The sequence below is a fragment of the Crotalus tigris genome, unplaced genomic scaffold (assembly GCF_016545835.1).
Source record: "Crotalus tigris isolate CLP2741 ecotype Arizona unplaced genomic scaffold, ASM1654583v1 scf7180000019363.1367679, whole genome shotgun sequence".
NCBI classification, from domain to species: domain Eukaryota; kingdom Metazoa; phylum Chordata; class Lepidosauria; order Squamata; family Viperidae; genus Crotalus; species Crotalus tigris.
In genome coordinates, this window is record NW_024097499.1 from 167,791 (window position 1) to 195,087 (window position 27,297).

At 41.8% G+C, this 27,297-nt stretch overlaps 1 protein-coding gene across 1 annotated transcript in view; it reads left to right on the top strand.

Annotated features, from left to right (window-relative positions):
* The first annotated feature begins 3,173 nt into the window (after positions 1-3,173).
* The window catches only part of GORASP2 (golgi reassembly stacking protein 2), a 29,840-nt gene continuing 5,716 nt past the window's right edge, over positions 3,174-27,297 (top strand). The window contains exons 1-8 of the mRNA XM_039361795.1: positions 3,174-3,448; positions 13,449-13,529; positions 14,796-14,999; positions 16,131-16,217; positions 16,820-16,950; positions 20,586-20,718; positions 20,882-21,002; positions 21,487-21,564. Coding sequence (XP_039217729.1) covers positions 3,386-3,448; positions 13,449-13,529; positions 14,796-14,999; positions 16,131-16,217; positions 16,820-16,950; positions 20,586-20,718; positions 20,882-21,002; positions 21,487-21,564 — 898 coding nt within the window. The 5' untranslated portion in view covers positions 3,174-3,385. The remainder of the gene's footprint in view (positions 3,449-13,448; positions 13,530-14,795; positions 15,000-16,130; positions 16,218-16,819; positions 16,951-20,585; positions 20,719-20,881; positions 21,003-21,486; positions 21,565-27,297) is intronic.

Below are 27,297 nucleotides of genomic sequence, written 5' to 3' on the forward strand. Positions count from 1 at the left end.
TGTACCAATGCTGTCACTTGGATACCTACATGAGATGCTCTGACATGAGTATGTACATCTGCATCATTTTGGCAACATCATGGTTTGCTGCAGATGCCACTGGTTATGAGAGCTTCATCCTTTCCTTGCATCGACCTGACTTGATTATGCATGATTATGGTCAGTCAGCAATTCTCCTCTACACCAAGATTTTTCTTAAAGCTGTAGGCTAGAAAGGGGAAATACCAGTCATCTCTTTCAAAAAAAGCATTATGAGATTTGCCTTTCCCCTACTATCTTTGTTCCTCCACTCAGACATAGTGGCCTCACCTAAGTTGTATGAGGAGTGAGGGTTTAATTAATCTTTCACCTTCCGGGCTCATTTCCTGTATTAGCTAGTCCTGCGGTCAAAAAATACATGTGAAAGCACGTTTTAGTTATGCATCTCTTATGCCCCCAGAGTTTTGAAGGCTGTGGTTTATGGCTTAGAAAAACTGCAAACTTGCTGCCCCCACCCGTTGTTCACTCCTGCAGGATCCTTTGAAATGCTCTTTTGTGTACCATGAAAGCATACAGAAACCCTATCCCCAATTCCATCCAGATCCACTCCCCTTTTGAAGTTGGGTCAGCAGGCATGTATCTAAATATTGCTATATTTAAGCCCTGGTACAATGAGAGCAAAAAAGAGTATTCAATAATCTGACTTTTGAATAGGTATGGCAAGGATGAGTTTGTTATGATGAGAATCTTTTTTTTGAGATTAGATATACAACAGGTCTCGTCACACAACTCAGTGAACTAACAACCACATTTATCTAGTGCAGGAGTCTTCAAACTTTGGCCCTTTTATGACTTGTGGACTTCAACTCTCAGAATTGCTCAGCCAGCATGCCTGGCTTAGGAATTCTGGGAGTTGAAATCCACAAGTCATAAAAGGGCCAAGTTTGAAGACCCCTGAACTAGTGTCTTGTGTGAACCCCAGCTGTATGCTAAATTCATGGTTGTGTCCTGCAAACTCAGAAAATGTAGTTAACTGAATACACCAGGTTAAGTTAACTATCAATAACTACATCATACAAATCTAGAAAATGTATTCTTATGAATATTGCTTGCTTTTATAATGCTTCTTAAAGGCAAAAATATTTTCTTTGGCATTATACAACAAGCTAGGCTAAAAAGGAAATAATTACTTACTTCAATTTCTTCAATATTTATTCCATGCGTAGCTGATCTTTCTTCTCTAAATCAGAATGCAAAGCCCTAGCAAAAATGAGTCCATGATATGCTGTGAATCTATCATCTCAAACAAGCAGCAGATTCTTTTGTAGAGCCTGACAGTAGAGAAGACAACACTACTTCCTGTAGGAACAATTCTCTCATACAAGAGACAACTATGAGATGTATGGGCTGGCTACCACAGATGGAATTAAACAGCGTTAACTGCTTTGATTTGTTCTTGGTTTTAATAAGAATAGTGCTGATGATCCTAAGCTGGACAAGGTGACAGTGTTACACAGCTGAAGGGCCATTGGTTTAAGAGGAGACCAAAGATGCTTTTTCACAAGGCAACTGGACTTTTTTTTTTTGAAGATGTTTCACTTCTCATCCAAGAAGCTTCTTCAGCTCTGACTGGATGGCCCTTCCATTCCTCCACCATCCAGTCATAGCTGATAGAAGCTTCTTGGATGAGAAGTGAAACATCTTCAAAGAAAAACAAGAAAGTCCAGTTGCCTTGTGAAAAAGCATCTTTGGGATAACTATGACCTGAATGACTGAGAATCTCCATAGACATTTAAGAAGAGCCTAAAGTCTACTGATGTGGACCTGGATCAGATCCAAAGGTGGATGCCAAGGAAAAATAGGAACCGATAAAGGAGAATATTTGTAGGTGAGGGTTGAAATGAGAGGTCCTTGGTGCTCTCTGAGCTTTTTTTCTTGAAGATGTTTCATCACTTAAACTAGGTAACAGCCTCAGTGCTAGTAAGGCGTGGGGTTTGCTCTCAATTTACATTCCAGTTTGCCCAACCAAACTCAGAGAGCACCAAGATCGCCTCAAAAAGAGGCACATTGTGGGCCTGTAGGGAATTAGGAAGCCTTTGTCAGTCCTTCACTTTTCTCTTAAAAGAAAACAAGGAGAGTATTGACAAACCATGGGGTGTACTGTACCTGGCCTGCTTGCTGTTTTATTCAACAGGAAAATCCACATCTTCAAAAAGTCTTGGCAGATCTTAAAAACCAGGGGGGATTCTAAGCAAGATGCCGTGGTTCCCTAGATAGGCACATCTTAAGGTTCATGTCAATACACTGAATTGCTCAGTGTTTTCAAGACACCCTCTGCCACATATGATAGTTTGCTCAACTCATTGGCTGAGTCCTCAAAACATATTAAAACCCACTTGCAGCTTGACGTGTGAAAGTCAAGTAGCTTTCCCAATAAAACAGGGGTTCTCAACCTTGGCAACTTTAAGACTTGTGGAATTCAACTCCTAGAATTCCTCAGCCAGCAAAGCTGGCTGAGGAATTCTGGGAGTTGAAGTCCACAAGTCCACTGGCTGAGGAATTCTGGGAGTTGAAGTCCACAAGTCCACTGGTTGAGGAATTCTGGGAGTTGAAGTCCACAAGTCTTAAAGTTGCCAAGGTTGAGAACCCCTGCAATAAAACTTCAGACCCAGCGGTGGTTTCCATGAGGTTTTCTTAGCCACTGTACGGAGGTTGCTTTTCTTTCCTGAGAGGTTTTTTTTTTCCAGCAATCTCAGTCTATAGCCTGGGATTTCCTAATGGCCCCCAACCCTGTTTAGGCTCCATGCCGTGCAAGCAAGGTCGCCTTAGGTGTGGGGCTTTGAACGCGGCTCACAAAAACGCACGCTGTGGGCAGAGACCGATTACCGAACAAGTCATTTCCCTTTTTCACCGCCAGAGAGCAGCACGAGGCGCCCCGAAGCGATACCGCAACAACGACGGGTTATCACCAGTTTAGAGCCTCACGGGCCTCCGTTGAACCACTTACGAGGCAGGTCACACGTTTATGTTGATTCTCCTTCCGTCTTTTCCCTATATATCCCAGAAGGCACTGCGAGCAAGGGTGGGGAGGCGGGGAAATAATTTTCCTGAGCGTCCTCGCAGCACGCATGCGCCGCAGCGCTTTCGACCGGCTCGCCCTTTCGCTCATGTTCCTTGGGTCCAGCAGGCGGCGCTGTCGGGGAGCTGCTGCCGCCACGGAATCCTGCGTATCCCAGCGTCCTGCGCAGCGAGCGTCCCGGCCCGAGCGAGTGCCACGTCTTTGGTGCGGCGGCAACGGCGGCTGGCTGGCGCGGGAGGGGCGGGTGCGCCGCGCGTCCGTTTGCGCGCCCCGGAGAAGCCGCTGCCACCGTCCGGCGCCCTGGTCGTCCGCCGCTGGGCCTGAGCCATGGGCTTGTCGCAGAGCGTGGAGATACCTGGCGGGGGCACCGAAGGCTACCACGTCTTGAGAGTAAGAGGAGAGGGCGACTCGGGGAAGGGGGGCGAGTGCACGTGGGAAGGCCGTGCACGGAGGAGGGAAAGGCATTCCGCGGCTGCGGTTGGGCCCCCGGCAAGCGAAGCGTGCAGGAATGCGCGAATGCCGGGACTGAGCTTTGCCTGGCGCCCCACGGCTACGTCCCACGGGTGACTTCCAAGATTGCTGGAGTATATGAGCCCTGCCGTGGGGGAGGGAGGGTGGGCGATGACTTGGAGGATTAATTCAGCCTTTCTCGGGTCGCCACTTGGGAAATACCTAGTCATGGGGATCTCTGCTCTTCCTTTTCCCTTTCCCCCCGCCAAAAAAAGATCCATGCCAGAAATTAGTTTTGCTACTTAGCGCTTCTCTTGAGCAGAGAAGGTAGAAAGCGAGAAGGAAGTGCCCGTTTTTGTTCGTTAAGAAGGAGATGGGATGGCCGAGGAGTCGCGTCCGCGTTCCCAATAATAACTCTGGGCTGAGTGACTTCGGAGAATGTTTCAGCCAGTAAATCTTGCTTAAAATCCAGTGGCAACTATCATCAGTTCGTGCACGATCTGTTTCACGAGCTTATTATCTCGTGATGCTCTTCCTGACCTTGGTTTTTGGAGTACGTCATTGATTTTATATGCTAGAACAAGCCATCCTGGGTGACAGTTATATTACTACTTTTCGATCAAGCTGCTCGTTAAAAAGCTGATAAGTCAAAAGATGTGCTGATGTAGAATATCTGAATCTCTTCTGGGGAGAATCGGGGATCTTGTCAGTTCTGCACTATGAAATCTAGCTCTGTCTTTCCCGTTTCTGGAGAAGTAATTGTTTAATTTAAAAACAAGATGAACTTTCAAAACATAATCAGCTAATAAACTAACCCCATAGAATGGTGAAATAAGCCATGTTGGCAGTTAAGATAAATGATATGTGTTAACCCATTAGGGTACTGAAGCGTGTTAGCAGATGCAAGTGGAGAATTGATCTCCACTGTCTTAATTTTACATACCCTAAATAAAACTTATAATTTCTGTGATCTTTCCTACACTCGGGTTCATATTATTTCTGTTATATGTTAGTGGAAGTATTTTTATTTTGAGTAATATACCTGATGTTTTTAAAAGCAAGTGTATGATGCAGTTTGAGCAATTTTGTTGCACTTTCTTCAAGAGAATTCCACAAAAATACAGTAAATGGCAGCTTGTCAGGATATCAAAACTTTTCACATTAGTGAGATTTGTTCATTTCTTTCATCATCATCTGATTCCAGAGTTATTACAACTTTAGTTGGTTCAAATTTTTTTTTCAATATAAATAGGCATCAAGAGACAAAGATTTTCAGTAATTTGCTATTTGAAGGATTTCTAGGCAAGAGATATGGAATACTTCGTTCAAGATCTGATAAATACCAGAAAGACTAATCATGTTGTCAATTGCAAGTTCGATTAATTCCAAACTAACAGTAGCCCTAGAGGAAATTTGTGTCAGCTTCATAATTGGAAATTGAATTTGTGTAGTAGTGCTTCCTTAACATTTTATTCTACATTTCTACATTGATATACAGCTCTCTCTCTCTCTTTTTTTCTTTCATTCAGTCATGTCCAATTCTTGGAGACTGCTGAACAGGTCCCTTCAGTTTTCTTGGCAGGGTTTTTCAGACGTGCCATTGCCTCCTTCCTAGGGCTAAGAGGAAATCAATGATGCAAAGTTGCCCAGCTGGCTTTGTGCCTAAAGTGGGACTCGATCTCACAGTCTCCCTTAATCACTACGCCAGATGACTCCAAGATAGAAAATAATTTATGCTCTTGGTATTTTAACTGTTGAAGAAGAAATAAAAGGTGACACAAATGAAAAGTAATTCCTCTGTGTCATAGAAACTGTATTCGTTGTATTTTTTTAGGCCATTTATATATCACCCTTTTTCTGATACCCTCAAAACATTAAGTATATAGAAAGTAATGAAAAAAATGCTAAACAGCATAGTAAAATACATTAAAACAACAAAGTATTGTATTTAATATATAGAATATTTATTTAGGTGGTGAAAAAGGTAAATTTTTTAGGTGGGATGGGGAGCATATACGGTAAATTGAATAATAAATTTTCAATATGGTCAAGCGTGAGTTTATCTTTTACATGCTGGTTTGAAAATTTATGTTTCTCAAAGCCTGTAATTTGTCAACTTTGTTCAACACTCCTAATTTTGAAAGCAGCTGTTTATTTCAGGGAGGACAAATTTTTGATGATCAAGGAATTTAACACTGAGGAGTTATGAAGAGTGCATGTACAGTATGTTGTATATCCATTGATTAGGAAGTTAGCTATTGATATAGACTCCTCAGGCAGATATAAGGCAGTTCTTACTGAATAAAGACATTAGATATGTATTAAGGTCTCTCATATATAAAGGCATTGGATTTATGGCAATTTGACTTGTCTTCTTCCCCCTCTTCCTCCTGTCTCTGTGATTTCTTTTCCTTAGTCATTCATTTTTCACCGAAATTGATAGTAATGGAAGATACTTTTCCTAGGTTTCTCCAGCATGAAATGTTGTAATACAGACATGTCAAACACAAGGCCATGTGGTTCCGTCTGGCCTGGGGACCTGCTCTGAAAACAGCGAAGGACCAGCCCACGGCACCTCGGCCTGGCCCAGGCCAACCAGGCACTGATATCCAACCTAGTGCCAGCCATCAAAGTCAGAACATGCTCAACCTTAGATCCATAGGGCAGCCCTGGAACCAGCAACAGGTTCTCCCGCCCCACCCCCTGGGTGCGTGCGCAAGAGGCAGTGAGCAGGTGGAATCCAGCATCCCTGCTGGCTGTCTTGCCCTGCAGGCTGACTTCACCTAGGATGCCGGCGCTGGTTATCTCCTATGCGTACACCCAGGGGGCGGGGCTGAGGCGGCAGGGCAACTCCTCACTGATTCCAGGGCTGCCCTGTGGATTTAAGGCTGAACGTGTTCTGGCTTTGATGGATGCAACCAGGTTGTAGATCAGTGCCGCCACCCCCCCACCAGCACTTCCATTGCCTGCTTGCTGACCTAACCTCGCAGCCACGAGGCTTCTCTTTCACCGTGATCGGCCCCACCCGTGTGGGAGGGAGGGAGGGAGATGGATTGTAATGAGATGGAGGAAGGGTCTGAGGGAAGACCTGCCTTAGCACTTGACCATGAGCAGCCCTGCTGCCCTTTCACCATCCCCCTGTCCCCTCCTCTTGACCTCTCCTGTGGTCTCCCATCCTATCACTGAGGATGCTTTGGTTACAAAACTGGGTCTCCTCGTAGGTTGAGAGAGTGGGCCTCCCTCTGACCCACACATTTTACCCTCCTATACACACCATGAGCAACTTGGCCAAGAAGAGCGAGCCAATCAGCAGCAGCCTTGAGGTAAGCGCAGCTGAGTGTCCCCTTGGGAAAGGCTGGACCGGGTGCTTGCCCTCCACTGCCCAGGGCTCCGGCATCCTGCATCATTGGGGGTCCTCTGCATGGCCTGAGAGGGACAGCAAGGCTCCTCTGGTGGACAAGAGTATAGTGCTCACCCTGGTCTCGCCTTCCTCAGCTGGAGAATGGATCCCCCCCCCCCAGAGTCACCCGGGCCACTATAGGCGTCCCCTGATATGAGTGACGTTGAGCTGGCCATGCCTGTCCTGGCCACGCCCACCCCCACTTTGCCCACCCCAGCCCCCCAAGGTCAGCTACAACCCTGATGTGACACCCCTGTTATATCATAATTAAAAGGTACTTTTCTACCAGGCAGTAAAATCTTACGATATAGTAAAAGAGCATTTATAATTTCTTTCTTGGTTAAATTGTTGTACTGCTGAGTGAGATAGTGGCTAAATGGGGTATGAGTTGCCATCAGTTTGCTGCATTCTCATTTATCGCATTTTTCTCCAACTTAGTTCAATAGCTTCAAGTCTTATACATTGACCCTCCTAGGGGAAACAGCAAATTGCTATTATAAATTGGAGACATAAATCTGACAGACATCACAGTTCTTCACATGAGGGCCAGAACCAAATAGAATTGGCCACGTCTTCCATCCAGTATAATCTTTCTTTCCCAATCTATTTAGGTCTTGCAAGGGAAGTTGTATTTATGCTTATTTGAAGGCAGGTTTAAAAGTGTTCATACAACCTGATTGCCATGGATAGAAGCCATCTGGTTCAGGTAAACTCAGATACAGTACAGCTTCCCTTTGGGCCTCTTGAGTCAGTCCAAGGAGATCGGGAAAAGCAAAGAGGAAGTACTGCATGCAGCCCCATCAAATATCCAGCTTAAGTGCTTTGCTTTCAAGCAAATGCCTGAATATGACTTACGACATTCTTGCTATCACTAAGAAGGCATGTGACAGAAGAAGCACCATCTGCACAGTTTACTTTGTATCAGAATATTAGGGAATTAAATATTTTTTAAAAATCAGGAAAAATTCTTACTGGCCAATGAAACAAAAGGGATAGTAGAATGAAGTTAATAACTAGTGGAATATGAAACATTTGACATTACTTATCCTAAATCTGACTCTGGATCTAGTGACTTCAGATCAGTGGAACTTGTAGCCAGGAAGGACCCATAAAAAGAGGAATGTCAGACTCATACATTCCTTATTTGACATATAGAAATGCAGATCTCCAGAATGTGACAGAAAAATTCAAAAAGCAGATACTTCAAAAATCTGAAATATCTGTCAGTGTTTCACCTATGTAGATTTATTGAGGAAAATATACATGAATAAATACATTGGATATAAGAATATACTACAATATGCTAGAGAAAACAGCATTATATCAGGTTTATACATAAAACAGTATTATCAGGTGTATATATAAGTATCTGTCGGAGAGGAGATATGAATTAAGTAAATGTTAGATTAAAAATATAAAAGGGAAAAATCATGCTAAAGATAATCAGCTAAATAAAATAAATGTAATTCCTTCCCACATATATTTTGAAAAAGTCTGCTAACTAATCTATGACCAAAATAAAAATGCGAGATTGGTTAAATCAGTGGTTCTCAACCTTTTTAATGCCGCGACCCCCAACCGGTCGTAAGTCGAGGACTACTCAACTGGTGCAGCACCGTTTGCAGAATGGGACTTTTGGCGGGCTCAGCAGGGCAGAGACAGCCTGGACAATTCCTATTGGCTTTTGAAAGCCAATAGAATTAGACTCTATTCAAGAGAGTCTATTCTATTGGCTTTCAAAAGCCAATAGAATAAAAGGGAGTAGCACAGCTAAGGAAAAGGGGGGGAAAATGGCGGACTGCGTTGTTTGGCGACCCCCGTGAAATGGTCGTTCGACCCCAAATGGGGTCCCGACCCACAGGTTGAAAACCACTGGGTTAAATAATTTACTTTACAAGCTTTTATATAGAATCTACTAGTTCTTTGCCTGTGTGCCTGTTAAACTAATTTTTGTTAACATTTTTGTCTGTTTTAATTTTTTCCAATATAACTTGCATATTAGTGTTTTTTAAAGATACTTTTTGCCTCAGGCAGTGATTTAGAATAAATTTTGTGTGTTTACCCCAAAGAGACACATAACCTCAGGGAAATTTGAGCTCTTTAGTATATCTAATAGTTATGTTAATGGGAAACTAAACCAGAGACATACATACAAGGGATTTAAAAAAAAAAATGTAAGCATTTGCTGTCCTTGTTAAGGTCCTTGGTAGCACATTCCATCTCCCTTGTTTCCTTCTGAACAAAGTGATGAAACTTACCTTTCTTCTCATGGATAACTAGAGGTTGTCTAAGGCATGAACTTGGATATTGCAAGGTGTTTTTATTGTGTAAAGTAAAAGCAGAAAACAGATGTATTTGCATTACTGTATGGCTTTATGTGACATTTAACTACAGAATAGACTAATTATACACATTTCTGCTAATATAATTGGAAAGCAAACTGAGATTGTCATGGTTCATGTAGTAATAATAATTATGCACTCTGTTTTGAATTTACCATATTACAGTAGGAAAGTATTGTTACCTAAAATTATGCATGTTAAGTAACTTTTTTAATATTGAATTTTGGCAGTAAGACCATCAAGATTATTGTTTTTTGCTTTCGTATGGCTTGTTTGGTTATAACTCTGGTAGAATGAGTGGTAGTGCAGTACCCTAAAACAATCAATTATATGTAGCTGTGAGACTCCTCAGTATAGGTGATTTATTTTCTTGTAACAGTTGGATCAATTTACTTAGAGCTTTTTCTCTGAAAAAGAAAGTTGTTTCTGAATAGTTCAATGGAATCTCGTGGTAGCCAATTAAAAAGAAAAGAAGCTCAGTCGATTTTAATGGAGGGAACTGAAGCATAGCCTTTAATGCAGACTATATGTTGAAATGTTTTATTACATTGTCTCTCTGCTGAACTACCAAAAAAATTCTGCCTTCAGCATTTTGTAGTTGATAAACTGGCTGCCACTTTTGCAGGCCTTTTTATCAAAAGCTCTTCTTAAATGTTTTGGATTGAAGATGATATCCACAATAGTTTTAAATGTTAGGTGCTTAGAGAATTTTAAAATTTCTAAAATAAGAAAATAATTTTAGAACTGACTTGCAAATAAATCAGACGAGTCTATTCGAATCAGTCTGTAAGTTATTAGTGGCATCTATGAAATTACATTTGTAAAACTTTCCTATCACTTCTTATAGATCCAAATCAGTTCTTGCATCACTATTCTGCCAACTAGAATTTATCAGATGAAGACTAAATATGTCCAGATTCCTGCCTCTCATGCATTCTTATAATTACAGACCCTCAGATGACATATTTGTGGTTGAAGTAATGCTAGAAATTGTATATTAAATCAAATTTTATTTAATACATGCTATACAAGACAGCAGTTTTAGAAGACGAGAAAGTTAACTTTTCTTCCAAAACTTTGAGTGGAGCAGGATGATAGTCCTGCTGTTCAGTACAGATAATCCTCAACCTATGTATAATTGACCCCAAGGTTTGCTCTGTGTACGACCTTTCTTGCCACAGTTGTTAAGTGAATCACTGCAGTTATTAAATTAGAAGCACCATTGTTAAATTTCCCCATGGAATTTGCTTGTCAGAGGGCTGCAACAGATGATCACATGATTCCAGGACACCGCAACCGTTATAAACATGAATTGGTTGCCAAGTGTCTGAATTTTGATTATGTGACCATAGGAATGCTGCAACAGTTTCACTTCTTTCAGTGCCATTGTAACTTTGAATGGCCACTAAACAAACTGTTGCAAGTTGAGGACCTCAAAAAAAATTATGAACAACAATAATAAATAAAAATATAATATTTTAAAACAAATTTAAAAATACATGGCCCTTCCCAGAGTTTAATAGATTGCATGGTGCTAGAATGCAGCTGAGCAGTCTTGTTTAATCCTTCCTTCCTTCCTTCCTTCCTTCCTTCCTTCCTTCCTTCCTTCCTTCCTTCCTTCCTTCCTTCCTTCCTTCCTTCCTTCCTTTTCCCTGAGAGATTCTTTCCACAAGACAGTTGGTGGTCAGACCAGTTTGTCGTCAGATAGAAAACAGAACATGAAGACTTTCCTTTGTTTCCAAATATATCTGTAAATTAGAACAGTCACTAATAAGGAATGTAGGAAATTTTCTGAATGCTAATACCACTTTTACCAAACTCTAAAATAGATGATTTGCACATGTTATTGTAAAGTATTATGCAGCATTTACATAGATAGACAGACAGACAGACAGACATTTACATAGACAGACAGACAGACAGACAGATTTTATATACAGATTTAATATAAAGGTAGTCTTCAGCTTACGACCACAATTGAGCCCAAAATTTCTGTTAAGTGAGACATTTCTTAAGTGAGTTTTGCCCCATTTTACGACCTTTTTGCCACAGTTGTTAAGTGAATTACTGCAGTTGATGAATTAGTAACCCGGTTGTTAAATGAATCTGGCTTCCCCATTGATTTTGCTTGCCAGAAGGTTGCAAAAGGTGATCGCATGACCTTGGGACACAGCAGTGGTCATATGCATGAACCAATTGCCAAGCTTCTGAATTTTGATCATGTGATCATGGGGATGCTACAAAGATGGTAACTGTGACAAATAGTCGTAAGTCATTTTTTCAGTATCATTGTAACTCTGAAAGATCACTAAATGAGCTGTTGTAAGTCAAGGACTACATGTATAATTTGTCTGTCTATCTATCCATCCATCCAGACCTAACAACATAGCCAGGTCTTGAGGGACTTGGAGAATGTTGAGAAGGATGGAACTAATTTCCCAGAAGGAGAAGATACCACAAGGTGGGTGATGTGGCAAAGAAGGCCCGCCTCTTGGGACTTCATCCACCAGATGAAGTTCCCTGGCAGACGGGACTTGCAGCACGGCCTCTTTGCCAGACCTGATAGGACAGGCAGATGTCATCTGGGAAAGGCAGTCTCTCAGATAAGCTGATTTCATGCCATGAAGGGCTTTAAAGATCAAAGCCAGCACCTGGAATTGGTCCCAGAAGCAGACCTGCAACCAATGCGGCTTGCAGAGTAGAGGTATACATTAGTCCTTGACTTATGGTGACAATTGAGCCCAAAATTTCCGTTGCTAAGCAAGACAGTGGTTAAGTGAGTTTTGCCCCATTTTCTGACCTTTCTTGCCACAGTTGTTAAGCAAATGACTTAAGTTGTTACGCTAGTAACACAATTGTTAAGTGAAACGGGCTTCCCCTACATACCAGTTATCAAATGTCCGAATTTTGATCATGTGACTATGGGGATACTGCAACAGTTGTATATGTGGGGAAAGAAATTCAGTACCATTGTAACATTGAACAGTCACTAAACCAATGACTGTAAATCAAGGACTACCTGTAATGTGTACAGGTAAAAGATCATAAAATGGGCTCTATTACTTAACAGCAACAGAAATTTTGGGGTCCATTATAGTCATAAGCCATTATACTGCTTGTAGTTCAATTGTGTTGGGTTCTATGGCTTTATGATTGTGATGAAATACTGTTCCAGCAAAATAACCACAAAAGAGACTAAATGATATCCCCAGTATCAGTAGACAGCTGTATGTAGATATTATTAATTAATAACCTAAAAACATTTTAGTTATCAGAGGTCTCAAGCTTTCCTGTGATTAGCCGAAAAGAAAGAAAGCAGTCATTTGTTTTTCTGAACAGTTTTTTTTAACTATAGTCTTCTGATGATTGTAGTGTAGCTATGCAAGGCAGTCATACAATCTTGATGCAAGATGGGACCAATTTAATGAGTCACAGAAAGATCCTCCCTTCTCATCTGTATGCTCTGGAACACATTTTTGCCTCAAATCCAAAAACTGCAGTCCTAATGTCTGTAAATTTGTTTTTGTTCTGTCAATCTTGGTTTGGTTTTAAACTGTTTAGCCAGCCTGTTAATAGAATTTCCTTTTGAGCTATTATTACTCTAATTGTGGTATTTAAAATATGATCTACATCTTTAACATTTATCTTTCTTTTTATTACATTTTACTATTTTATTAGGAACTCTAGCTTTCTGTACTATAATAGTTGTTTATTTCATAGCCAACTGTAATGCTTCTTACCATGTGTAATATAGCTGTGTTCAAAACAAATTCGTAGATGGGCAGAAATTGGTTTGTATAGTTTGAGAAAAGGCTCGCACAATCAGAAACTTTGGAAAGTTATTGAAATCTAATTTCAAAGGCTGCAGCCCTTAAATTGCAATTGCCTATGTGACAACTGGATTTCCTAAGATATGTCCATAGTTATTGTCCACAGTTGATAACAGGGCTTGTTATCTGTTATTTCCAAGAGGTGACATATATTTGTCTTTTTAAATTGGTTTGACTCCCTAAAAGTTCTTAGTGTACTGTTGGCTTTAATTAATGACAGCATTTATGTACTGTTGGCTTTAATTAATGACAGAATTTGTGTTTTTATTAAGGTTTTCCATGCTGGGAATCATATTGTTGCTGCTTTTGATTATTACCAAACCTATTACATCATCTCTATGATTTTCCATGTAATGTTTATGTTCTAGGTGCAAGAAAATTCACCAGGACATAGAGCTGGATTGGAGCCATTTTTTGATTTTATTGTTTCTATTAATGGTTCCAGGCTGGTAAGTGAATCCCCAAATTAAAAGTTATGGGTGGGTACCTGAAAACATAAATCCAGATTTATAACTTCACAATCCAATGTTATGGAGTTATGCCTGGAGAGGCGGGGGTAATAATCTTTTCCCAGTTGAAAAGAGCTTTTGACTCATAAAAAATAATTTGAGACCTGTTTGTACAAGTAAATCTGTTTCCTCTGGAAAGTTTAGTTGGCAAAAGGAAACAGACTGTTCCAGGCATAGATTCCTGAGATATAAAATTCCTGCTGATGGATTGTTAATGAAAGAAGAAATAGGCTGTTTCTTTAAGTTTGGTTTAGTTCCTACCTTGGTATCCGTTATATAGATTGAATATATGATGAATGAAGGCAAATATATGTGTCCCAGGAAAATGTTGCAGGCTCCAGTCTGGACCAGAGATTTAGTCTTCCAAGCTTTTGGACTCGTGCTGGAGCCCATCCTCAGGGAACGTCTCTCTCACTAGAACAGTGTTTCTCAACCTTGACAATTTTAAGGCATGTGGACTTCAACTCCCAGAATTCCACAGCCAGCAATGCTGGCTGTGGAATTCTGGGAGTTGAAGCCCACATGCCTTAAAATTGTCAAGGTTGAGAAACACTGCACTAGAATATGTGTCAGGTTCCCTGAGGATGGAAAGCTCAGAAGACTAAACCTCTGGTCTTGGTGACTGACCAGATTAGATCCTGCAACGTTATCCTGGTTATATGAGTCCAAAGGGGGCAAGATTATGATATATAGGTTTTTCATGTCTTTTGAAATACTGTATGAAATCCCTGGCTTCTCCATCTGTGAAATGTATATGGGTAGTTGAGGTACATATTAAATGTAACTGGCAAAAAAAACCCCACCCTGTTTTTTTCAGAAAGTTTAAAAAAACTGGCTGATTTTCTGGGTCTGGGGGTCAGGAGGTTAGTTGGGGTAATGTTAATTTATTGTTGATTGGTGCTGTCTAGTCAATATGCAAATGCTGAGGGAAAATTAGTACATGGTATATGGTTTGTTATGAGGAACAAATAATTGTTAGAAGAAGAGAGAATGATTAAAATTACAAGAGCATGCTTCTGCCTGTTTTGTTGTAAGAAAGTGAAAATTGGGCACATTAGGAAAGGCATAGGTTTAATGCTAGGAATGCCCAAAATGTCCTATCCAAAATGTTCTTCTATCGAGTATTTGGAAATACTGATACATTGCTATGGTGTGAGCATAACTGCAAATGAATTGAGTGAATTTCTATCTTTATACCTTTCTTAGAATAAAGACAATGACACGTTGAAGGATCTGTTGAAAGCCAACGTGGAAAAGCCTGTTAAGATGCTGGTCTATAGCAGCAAAACCCTGGAGCTCCGAGAGACATCCGTAACCCCCAGCAACATGTGGGGAGGGCAGGGTTTGCTGGGCGTGAGCATTCGGTTTTGCAGCTTTGATGGCGCCAATGAGAACGTGTGGCACGTGCTGGTAAGTAGAAGCTCCATTTTTTTTTTAAGAGAAGAAAATTATTCTGTGTGTAGAATCTTCTGGCTTTAACTGCCTTTTAGCTAGGAGTATGCTTATGCTTCCCATAGGAATTCACCACTTATTTTTACCAAGCGGCACAGAAAAAATTCAATTAGTTGCATATATTTCCTTTACTGCACTTTCTTCATTAAATTAAAATCTGTATCAATATAAACAATGTGATGGCTATTACAGAGTTTGTTGCATATCTAGAAATAAAGCTTTTCTATATGTTTGTGGTGGGTATTTTTTAAAAACAAGGAAGAGATAACATTTGCCAACACAGTAATGCGTTTAATGCATTATTACTTATCTGGGATTTTCCTCTTTCCCTCGAAAACAACAATCATTGTGCAAATATTTTTTGGTACATATCTGTATATACACAGTTTCAACAACTTCTCTATCTTGAAGTCAGTGTATTTTTTCCCCCTGAAGTTAAGGTGACTAACTTTTTTACAATGAGAAGGAGGACACAAATAAATTGAAGAAAAAAATATCGTAAATAAAACATTTTATTCATTGCGACAATACAGAATACACTATAATATGATAAATGCATAATAAAAAAACTTTTAACAATAACATTTTGTATTGTAATTATGCTTACATTACTATAAATTATTATTTAAATGAGTACAAAAGAAGGACTGTCCTCCCTAAAGGAGGACGATTGGTCACCTTACTGAAGTGCACATTTCGTTTGTTAAGGAAACTGAAGGGTGTTTTAGTGGTTATGTGGCAAAAGCATGGAGCAAATCTTAACCATATGGGCTCCTGGGATTTCATTTTCTCTCTTTTTCTCCTCACTCCCCCCCCCATTCCTTTTCTTCCCTCCCTTCAAATAAAAAAATAATAACAGAATAACAGTATTGGAAGGGACTTCTAGTCCAACCCCCTCTCAAATGGAGATCTGTACCATTTCAGACAAATGGCTGTCCAATCTCTTCTTACAGTTTGCATGTGGCCATGTAGTTATCAGTAGTTGAACTTGATTTGAGAGAGTTTTTAATTTTTTTATCTGTCTTTTGTACTTTTCTTGATCTGATTAAGATATTCACTTTTTAAAAAAACCTTATGTCTTGTAATTAGGAAGTTGAACCAAATTCTCCTGCTGCACTTGCAGGTCTTAGACCTCATAGTGACTACATCATTGGGGCAGATACTGTCATGAATGAGGTAAATATGTTATTTCATTTATTTGTTTAAAAAAATCAAGATGCTGACCATTTTAGACTCAAATCAGGTTGCTCACAATTATTTATAATTGGCTTTCTGAAAAGCCTTGTTGAATTTTATTTTTGAGTAGACATATATAACTTAGAAGTTAATATTTATTATTATTACCGTAAATGCTGGTGTATAAGGCGACTTCCGCGAGCGCTGAAATCGGCGCCAAAGACGGGGGTCGTCTTATACGCCGGAAATACTGGTAGTTTCCGGCGTATAAGACGACGTTCTAGGAATGCGGCCCGGCTATAAAGACTGGGGTCGTCTTATACGCCGGGTCGCCTTGTACGCCGGCATTTACGGTAATTGTATTAATAATTTAAAGGTGAGGAGAAAGAACAAGTGAAAACAGTAAAGAAAGGTTATTTTACACTTTGTGCGTATGCATATTTTTTATGTTTACTTATCGATAGAAATAAACTAATGAACGTTCTCATCTGCTAAAGTAAGAAATTCAGTTCATTCTGAATTTCAGAACATTAAAATAAAACAAATAAAATACAGTTGATTAAAATTAATTGAAGTGTCAACTCAATATGTTTTTTCCTTAGTCTGAAGATTTATTCTCTCTTATTGAAACACACGAAGGCAAGCCATTAAAACTTTATGTATACAACACTGATACCGATAATTGTCGAGAAGTCGTTATTACCCCAAATACCGCATGGGGTGGAGAGGGAAGGTAAGCTGTTTTTTGTTTAAAGGGATATGAAATGTGATTAACTCATCATTTTGATACTGTTTCTGGGTAGTTCCCCACAATTAGATTTGTACCAGACTGGGCAGATACAATGACAGTTAGATTAATAATAATAATAATAATAATAATAATAATAATAATAATAATAATAATAATAATAATAGTAAAGTTGGAAGGGACCTTGGAGGTCATCTAGTCCAACCCCCTGCTCGGGCAGGAAACCCTACACCATTTCGGACAAATGGCTGTCCAGTCTCTTCTTAAAAACTTCCAGTGTTGGAGCATTTACTGCTTCTGGAGGCAAGCTGTTCCACTGATTATTTGTTCTCACTGTCAGGAAGTTTCTCCTTAGTTCTAGGTTGCTTCTCTCCTTGATGAGTTTCCACCCGTTGCTTCTTGTCCTGCCTTCAGGTGCTTTGGAAAATAGCTTAATTCCCTCTTCTTTATGGCAGCCCCTGAGATATTGGAATACTGCTATCATGTCCCCCCTTGTCTTTCTCTTCGTTAAACTAGACATACCCAATTCTAGCAACAGTTCCTTATATGTTTTAGCCTCCAGTCCCCTAATCATCTTTGTTGCTCTTCTCTGTACTCTTTCTAGAGTCTCAACATCTTTTTTACATCGTGGTGACCAAAACTGGATGCAGTATTCCAAGTGTGGCCTTACCAAGGCATTGTAAAGTAGTATTAACACTTCACGTGATCTTGATTCTATCCCTCTGTTAATGCAGCCTAGCACTGTGTTGGCCTTTTTGGCAGCTGCAGCACACTGCTGGCTTATATTTAAGTGATTGTCTACTAGGACTCCGAGGTCCCTCTCACAGTTACTACTATTGAGCATGGTGCCACCTATGCTAAACTTGTGCATTTGGTTTTTCTTGCCTAAATGTAGAACCTTGCTTTTTTCACCATTGAATTTCATTTTGCTAGTTAGTGCCCAGTGTTCAAGTCTGTCCAGATCCTTCTGTATCTGAAGCCTGTCTTCTGGAGTGTTGGCTATTCCTGCCAGCTTGGTGTCGTCTGCAAATTTGATGAGTTCCCCATCTATCCCTTCATCCAAGTCATTGATGAAGATGTTTAAGAGTACTGGGCCCAGAACAGAGCCCTGGGGCACCCCACTACACACTTCCCTCCATATAGATGCAGTTCCATTGAGGACCACTCGCTGAGTACGGCCGGTCAGACAGCTACGGATCCATCTGGTGGTGGTTCTGTCTACCCCACATTTTTCTATCTTGTCAAGTAGTAGGTTGTGATCTACTTTATCAAATGCCTTACTGAAGTCCAAGTAAATTATGTCCACAGCATTCCTCTGATCCACTAATTTTGTCACTTGGTCAAAGAATGCAATAAGATTTGTCTGGCATTATCTATTTTTGACAAACCCATGTTGGCTTTTAGTAATGACTTTGTTTGCCTCTAGGTGTTCGTTGATTCGTTGTTTGATTATCTTTTCCAGGATCTTCCCAGGTATTGAGGTCAGGGAAGATCCTGGAAAAGATAATCAAACAACGAATCAACGAACACCTAGAGGCAAACAGATTAGATTAAATCTTTTTCATAGTATTTTAAGATATTGCTTAGCCATGAACTCCATTTGCATTTTGAACAGACAGAATATATGAGGAATAATTTGCTAGTGTTTCTGTTTTACAGTAAATCTTAGGGTAAAACTCACATCAAAATTCAATTCCTATACTGCAAAATTTTATTTGTTCCCTTTTACTGAACACAAGCACTTAAATTATGTAAAGTACTTTAAATTTTCAGTGTGTTGCGTAAATATTATAATTCTATATATCATGAATACTATAATTCAGGTAGGTTTCCATTAATTTAGAAAATAAATGTCCATTCTATATGGCTACAGGTTTCTTTTGGCTGTATAATTTTCTGTGTGACCTTGTAGGTTTTTAATTATGTTTTTAATGACCCCTCTTCAAGCTCATAATGTATTAATATACCCCTATATCATGAAAAATAAAGTTCTGCATTTTATTCCTTTTTAGCTGAACAGAGAGTAGTATACAGGTGATCCTTCACTTAGAAACCATGATGGACCCCAAAATACCGTATATTCTGGCATATAAGACGACTTTTGAGAGCGTCGAAATAGCCTCCGAACTCGGGGGTCGTCTTATACGCCGAGTCGTCTTATACACCGGAAATAAGGTAGTTTCTGGCATATAAGATGACTTTCTAGGCATGCGACTCGGCGTCGATCGTCTTATACGCCAGAAATAACGTAGTTTTCGGCGTATAAGACGACTTTCTAGGCATGCGACTCAGCGTCGATCGTCTTATACGCCAGAAATACCGGTAGTTTCTGGCGTATAAGACGACTTTCTAGGCATGCGACTCGGCGTCGATCGTCTTGCGACCCGGCGTCGAACTAGGGGATCGTCTTATACGCCGGGTCGCCCTATACGTCAGAATATACAGTAGTATTTATGATCTGGATTTGAAGTTTCAACAGCTTGCCCCCCCCCCCCCACACACACACCCATGGTCATGGGATCACATTTTGAGTGCTTGTCAGTCAATCTACATTTATGGCCATTTGAAGTGTCCCACAATCCCATGACTGATTTATTCCGTTTTACAATATTTACTTCTGGTTTCAGCAAACAATGGGTTCATTTAATGAATGAGGCATTTGTTTAACAAAAACACACTTAACAACTGGCACAACTTACACCTGTAATTCCAGACTCAATTACAGTAATAAGTCAAGGACTGTCTGTAAAGGCAAATTGAAAAATAAAAGCAGAAGGATCCCTCTATATTCCCATGATGCTTGGGATTTCTTTATAATTGTTAACCGTATCTGGTGTCCCTGAAAGGCTTTATTTGGAGGGAAGGAAGGCTATAGAGTTGTTCATTAGATACTTTAGGTCAGTGATGGCGAACCTTTTTGAGACTGCCCAAACTGCAACCCAAAACCCACTTAGGCATTGTCGAGTGCCAGGTGGGTGTGGCCCATTGGCTGGGTGTGGCCAATTGGGTGGGTGTGGCTGCAGTGGTAACGGAAGACTGGGTGAGACTAAAAAGTTCAATCAATCAATTCCAACTTTGCAAGATCTTTTTTTTCCCCACGAGAAGTTGAAATTCACTAATTGAACCTTTTTTTTTTTTTTTTTTTGCACATGGTGGAGGCCTAAAGCGAAAAGGTTTTATAAAACCCAGCTGAAGGCCTAGGACTGGGATGACAGTGCGCGTGCCCACAGAGAGGGCTCTGAGTGCCACTTCTGGCACCTGTGCTATAGGTTCGCCACCACTGCTTTAGGTCGTGGGATTTTATATGCTGAGCCTTTCAGACGTCTCTAGTTAATTTTTTACAGCCTTACTTTAATGCTGTCTTTATGGCGACGGTTTTGAATTGCTCTAAAGTTGTGTAATATCTTTGGAAAGAGGATAATCTTAAAAATCAATTAAAGTTGATTGCTATTTTCAATACTTTACACATGCTGCTATTACATTCATAAATGAAATATACCTGTTTAAGAATATTATTTAAATTCTGCCCATACAATTCCTCAAAGGCAATCCATTGGCATGGGGTAAGTGTGAACATATTTAGGAGTTAACTTCATTTCTTTCTTTCTTTATATTTAAAGCCTAGGTTGTGGCATTGGCTACGGATACCTGCATCGAATACCTACTCGTCCTTTCGAAGAGGGAAAGAAAATTTCTCTTCCCGGGCAATTGTCTAGTACACCTATTAGTCCACTCAAAGATGGCTTCACGGAAGTAAGTTGTCATCCTTTTGCAGCCTGCGCTGTGACTCTCCCAACCGCTTCTGGTGGAATAAGACTCCTTCTATTGTAACATATTATTCCCATATGTATGGTATTTCCTTGTAACATCTTACGAAGCAGCAGATCTTTGATAAAACAGTGTTCTTTTTAATTAGGTGCAGCTTTCTTCAGTTAATCCCCCTCCTTCATTGCCACCTGGAACTACAGGAGTAGAACAAGGCTTGGCTGGGCTTGCCATTAATACAACTCCTGCTGTCCCTAACATTCTCAGTACAGGTTTGTCTTTTGTGTAATCCTAATACCAGTGTTCTGCTTTCTAAATGTAATTATATCAGGGGTGAATGGCAGTCTATTTAAATTACATGCCATGTGATATATAGCTATAAAATGGAACATTACTGGAGAGCTGGGTGGAGAAAGGTTTGGTTCTTGAAGAAGAGGCCAGATGTTAAAATCTTAGTTTCTATAGAATTCTGCCAACTTGATTCTTTTTTTTTTTTTTTTTTTTGCTAGTCATGTGAACCTGCTGTAATTTTATTCTGAGGCTGGGATATATTCTAGAACTCCATGTAGTGCGGCATAAGGGTTTTCGTTAAGAATGAATGAGCAAATATTAAGAGTTCTCTAATGCATCCAAAACAGTATTATGCTTTGTTTCCCGTCCAATATTTCAAGGTAGACAGGTCAGGCTAGCTTAGAGATTTTTCTGGATATGTTCAAAATAGTATTTGAAAGATAACATGGCTTGATTTTTCATTAGGTGTTCCTACAGTACCATTATTGCCTCCCCAAGCAAATCAACCTCTTCCTCCAATTAACTCAGCAGCTCCGTTACCAGGTATGTGATATAAATGTGAATGAACTTTCATTAAAAGTTCACATTAAAAACAGTGTTTTTAAATACAGTGGATATAGAAAATCTACATCCTTCTGTAAAACATCAGGTTTTTGAGATGCAAAAATAAATAAATAAATAAATAAGACCAAGATAAATCACTTCACAACTTGTTCCACTTTAATATTCTGAAGTGATTTTTCTTGATTTGACTTTTTTTTTTTTTACATCTGGCATTTTAACGGGTGTGTGTATAGACTTTCTATATCCACTCTAAAAATACACTGTGAAATTTCTTTCTTCATTCAGATCACTACAAGTAGAAGTTTTCAAATATTTGAATTGTGTTGTATCACTGATTAATTTTAGATGTAGTCAATGTTTATTTGCTTATACCGAAGATAGGAGGTGCTGTAAGAATATCCTAAGAACTACTGTATTTTCCGGCGTATAAGACGACTTTCTAAACCATGAAAATCTTCTCAAAAGTCGGGGGTCGTCTTATACGCCAGAAAATACGGGTATTCTATTTTATTCCTTTACACATGTGGTTAGGCATACCGCCTCCTTCTCTCTTCTTCCCTCTCCTTCGCCATCCCAATCCCTTCCCACCCCTCCTGAACTGCGGATTGGTAGTGGCTGTCCCGTGATTAATTCATTTGAAGGAAGTAGAAAGGGATGGCCCGTGTAATGGGGAAGGGCGGAAAAGAGTTGTAGGGTGGTTTTTTTTATAATGAAAACAAACTTAAGCATCTGTGTCCATTCGAGGCACTTCTCAGCGCTTCTTCCACCATCATCTGGGGCTTTTTCGGCGTTGACCTCTCACCCACGGTGAGAGTAGCTTGGGGGAGGCAGAGCTTGAAAGGAGGCGTGGCAGTAGGAGATGCTCATGGGGGATGCAGGGGTGGCTCATACTGAGTGTGCGACCAGTGGCTGCAGGGGTGGGCAGGCAGGCGGCGCAAGGCGTTCTCTCTTTCCTCGCACCCCATACGATAGGGAGGAAGGAGGAGCAGGCTATTTATTTTATTTATTTATTTATTTATTTATTTATGAGACTTATATACCGCTTTAAGTGCAAGCACTCTCTAAGCGGTGTACACCAGTAAGCAATGTATATATATATTTACATTGCCCCCAAAAATCTGGGTCCTCATTTTACCTACCCCGGAAGGATGGAAGGCTGAGTCAACCTTGAGCCGGTGAGATTTGAACCGCTGACCTGCTGAACACAGTCAGCTAAAGTGGCCTGCAGTACTGCACTCTTAACTGCTGCACCACCTCGGCTCTGGGTCTGGAAGGGGAGGGAGGGGTGTCAGCTAAATTCCTCTCAGATTTACGAAGCAGGAATGGAGGGGGGACAGAAAACACCTACATGGTCCTTTCACCCATCGACTTCCACCAAGCTTATGCCAGCGGTTTCCCCCTGCCTAAATAAACTTGCATGGTGCATTTGTGGTGTTATTTATGACAGATCCTGGCTGGTCAATCTGGCTCCAGTCAATAAGTACTGTAGTGCACTGAGTTTTAATAACAAATTTAATTTTTATTTGGTGTGCACTGGAAGAGGGATAGTCTTATACGGCGAGTATAGCCCAAATTCTATATTTTAACTGGAAAAGTTGAGGGTCGTCTTATACGCCCAGTCGTCTTATATGCTGGAAAATACGGTATATGTGCTAGCCAAATAAATGATGTTAATTTTGTTTCATTTAATATATGTGTGGCTAAATATACAATTTAAATTAATTGAAAACCATCTTTTTATAAATATAAATCAAAATGTAAAAAAAGATACATTTTCATTCCGTATTATATGAATATAGAGAGCCAGTTTGGTGTAATGGTTAAGGCACCAGGCTAGAAACTGGGAGATTGAATTCTAGTCCCACCTTAACTTGTCATTCTCCAGCATGATGGATGAAGAATCCATCAATGGGTTATTTCAGTCCTTCTGCCCAATCAGACTAGGTTGTCAAAGTTGTGACACCCATCCTTGCCTGGTACCTTCCAGTTTCAACTTAGTCTGTTCGCCCATGAGGACGTGACAATTTTGACTCCCCAAAAATTTGACTTCTAACAGGTTTATCTTAAGGGAAATATTTTCCTGCTAACCCATTAGTGGATTCTTCTTGGAGGGGAAAGAAATAGAAGCTACACAGCTTCTCTCCTACTTTCTCTTAAACTCCTTAGGTTTCTACCACCTGAAACCATCCCCCCCTCCCCCCCCTTAGAAATCCATTAGAGTTTGTTCTCTGACAGGGCAGCCAGCAGCTATCTAGCTTCTGTCCGGCTCTCTTCCAGGAGCTCTGTTCCCTGAAGCCTCCCTTAGCTGTCAGCTCTGTAATTTGAGCTGCGGCTGCCATTTTGTTGGCCGTTAATCTATCAGGAGGAGGATTAGTCTTGCTTCAGGAACTCTTAATTGCCTTTGAAAGCAGATAGGCACCTACTTACAGTGCAAGGGTTAAAACTCGCTGCTGTTCTCCAGGAGGAGAGGGAGACTCGATTTGGCATTTTTCTTTCAATTTCGACTCTGGACTTGCAGCAGCTGCCGAGAGGCGTAGCGGCTGCTGCGCCTCGCAGCTGTTCAGTGCGGATCACCGAATTCTCTCAAAATCTTAATTATATCAAGGGGAGAGGGAGGCTGCTCTCTGCGCATCTCCCAGACCCTTGTCTAGAGCAGCAATTGGCCAGTCCAAGCCCAAAGCCTCAAGACCTTGCCTTTTTTTCTGTTCGCGGAGCTCAGCCACCATTTTGGCGCGCCATGAGGCGACCGTTACTGGCACTGACAAGCCTTACCCTTGAGGCCTGATATTGGAGGGGGAATAGTCCATGATTCTTAGAGCCCATCATCCCTACCAATACAGACTCCGAGCTAGCTCATCAAGCATCTGTGTGGGCAGCGAAGGCGGAAACCTCCACTTCCTTTTTCGCTAGAATTTCCCTCACTTGGCTTAGACATCTTCAGGAGAGGATTCCCCTGGAGGAGGTCAGAGTCCACCAGGACCTGACCAAACTGATAGCAACCTCTGAGTGCATGGTGGATGTGTCCTTATACACCGCCAGGCACTCGGCCCGAGCAACGGCTTCCAGCATCATTGCTCGGTGGCTGCTTTGGTTTAAGAAATGGAGGGCCGAGAGTAAACATAAATAGCGGGTAACCGCGGCTCTGTTCAAGGGAGGCCGATTATTTGGAGAGGCATTAACACCCTACCTGGTGGAGAACAAACAAAAGCAGAAGGTGATCTCTTATCTGGCTAAGAGAGCAAACAGGCGTTTCTTTCCCTATGGCCACCATCAGTCCTTTCGGACTGGTGCAACAGCAGAGGCTGGACAAGCATACCGTCCCTCTACTCCCAAGGCAGACCGTCCATTTGACAGGACGAATTATAGGGACCGGCCCCGAAACCAGAATCAGAATAAGTCTTCCTTTCGAGGCAGAGGGGGTCGCCCCTTCAGTTGCTCAAAGTGACTTAGCGGGGACTCCCCCATTGGCGGCAGACTCACTCTCTTCATCCGCCAATGGGAAAACACAACCACAGACTCTTGAGTACTTCAGACCATAAGAGAGAGTCTATCCCTAGAGTTCATAACCAGACCCATAGACCATTTTGTCTCTTGTCCAACCTTGAGAAACCCAATAAAAAGAGGTCTCATGGCAGATGCCAATCAGCATTTATTAGGCATCAAGGCATAGAGGAGGTCCCAGCGGACCAGGTAGGAAAGGGATACTACTCCATCCTATTTGTAGTCCCAAAATCCTCAGGGGGATGGAGGGCAATCCTCGACCTCAAGGGCCTGAACTTCTATCTACACAGTATCAGAAGTTCAAGATGCAGATGCTCCACTCCATCTTGAGCAGCGTCAGGCGAGGGTATTTCGTGACCTCAATCGATCTCACAGAGACATATCTACACATCCCCATCCTCCCAGATCATCGCCAATTTCTGTGGTTCTGCCATCTCAACCGCCACTTCCAATACAGGGCCCTACCATTCGGTCTTACCTCTGCCCCCAGGGTCTTCACCAAGATCCTGGCGGTTCTGGCAGCACCCTTAAGATTGGCCCTGGTACGCATCCAGTGTTACCTGGACGACATCCTGATCCAATCAACCTCAGCCCTAACCGCCCAGTCGGATCTGGCCCTTACGATCAGAACTCTTCAGGACCATGGCTTCTCAATAAATTTCAAGAAAAGCCAGACGGTCCCCTCAACCCGCCTCTTACACCTGGGCACAGTGATAGACACAGACTCCTGTCATGTGTTCTTATCAGAAGACCGTCGAAACAGCATCCGAGACCTGGTCCTCAGGGTCCGCAGGAGCGGTTAGTGACACTGGCCTTGTTTTCCCAGTTACTGGGGAAATTAATATCTTGCATGGCGATAGTGCCTTGGGCCAGATTACATGCCCGGACCCTCCAATGGTTCCTGCTCCCGTACCAGAGACTGCGCACCAGTTCTTCCAACCAACTGATAAGGGTTCCCCATCAGGTCCTTCGCTCCCTCGACTAGTGGACATCCGCGGCCATGCGCAAGGGGAATCTCTTCAAGGAGCCTCACAGAATTCTTCTGACCACAGACGCAAGTCTTTTTGGCTGGGGGGGGGGGCGCACCTCCAATCTCAGATGGCTCAGGGTCAATGGTCGCTGTTGGACCTGAAGCACAACATCAATTGGTTGGAGCTCAGGGCAATCCATCTGGCTCTCCAACACTTCTGCATCGAGATTGGGGGGAAACATGTGCTGGTCCTCACGGACAGTGTAGCTGCAAAGGCTCACGTGAACCGGCAAGGGGACACTCGTTCCAGATTCCTCATGACAGAGGCTCAGGCGTTGGGCTCCTGGGCAGAGACCAACCCTGCTTTCCATCAGGGCCGAGCACATTTTGGGAGAAGCGAATTGGCAGGTGGACTTCCTCAGCAGGTCAATAGCGGACCACTCGGAATGGCAGTTACACCCGGATCTCTTCAAGGAGATCACAGACAGGTTTGGCCCTCCGATCATGGACCTGTTTGCCTCACTGGAAAACACCCAGCTTCCCAGGTTCTTTTAATGCTTCCCCTCTCAGGGAGCGGAAGGGACGGACACTCTACGCAGCCCATGACCACAGAGCCTATTGTATGCCTTTCCTCTCCTCCTCTCTCTCTCTCCTTCCAGCTGTTGTCAGGAAGATCCTAGAGGAATAGGCAGAGCTAATCTTCATTGCACCTCACTGGCCGAGACGACCGTGGTTCATAGACCTAGGAGCCTCTCCACAACTTCTCTGTGGAGGATTCCTGACAGTTGCATATGGTTAACGCAGGGGGTTCTACAACATCCAGACCCCCAATGGCTCCAATTGGCCGCCTGGCGCTTGAACACCGCACCCTGACTCAAGAGTCATACTCGTCGGGTGATTGACATGATTCAGGCTGCCAGAAGGCCAGCGACTAACCGCATTTACGATCACACTTTGCGAAATTTCTGCCACTGGTGTGACAGGAACCACTTGAGCCTCTCCAAAGTGACCATCCCAAAGGTCTTAGGTTACTTGTTGGAGGGCATCAATAAGGGGTTGTCACCCAACATCATTCGAAGGCAGGTAGCAGCTTTTTCCACGATGCTTTCCTGGGACAGATCAGAATCCTTGTCTCAGCATCCCATGGTCTGCTCCTTTCTCAAAGGAGTTACGAATAGCAGACCACCCGTGGTTCACAGGTATCCCTCCTGGGAGCTACCCCGGGTTCTGCAGGCCCTAAC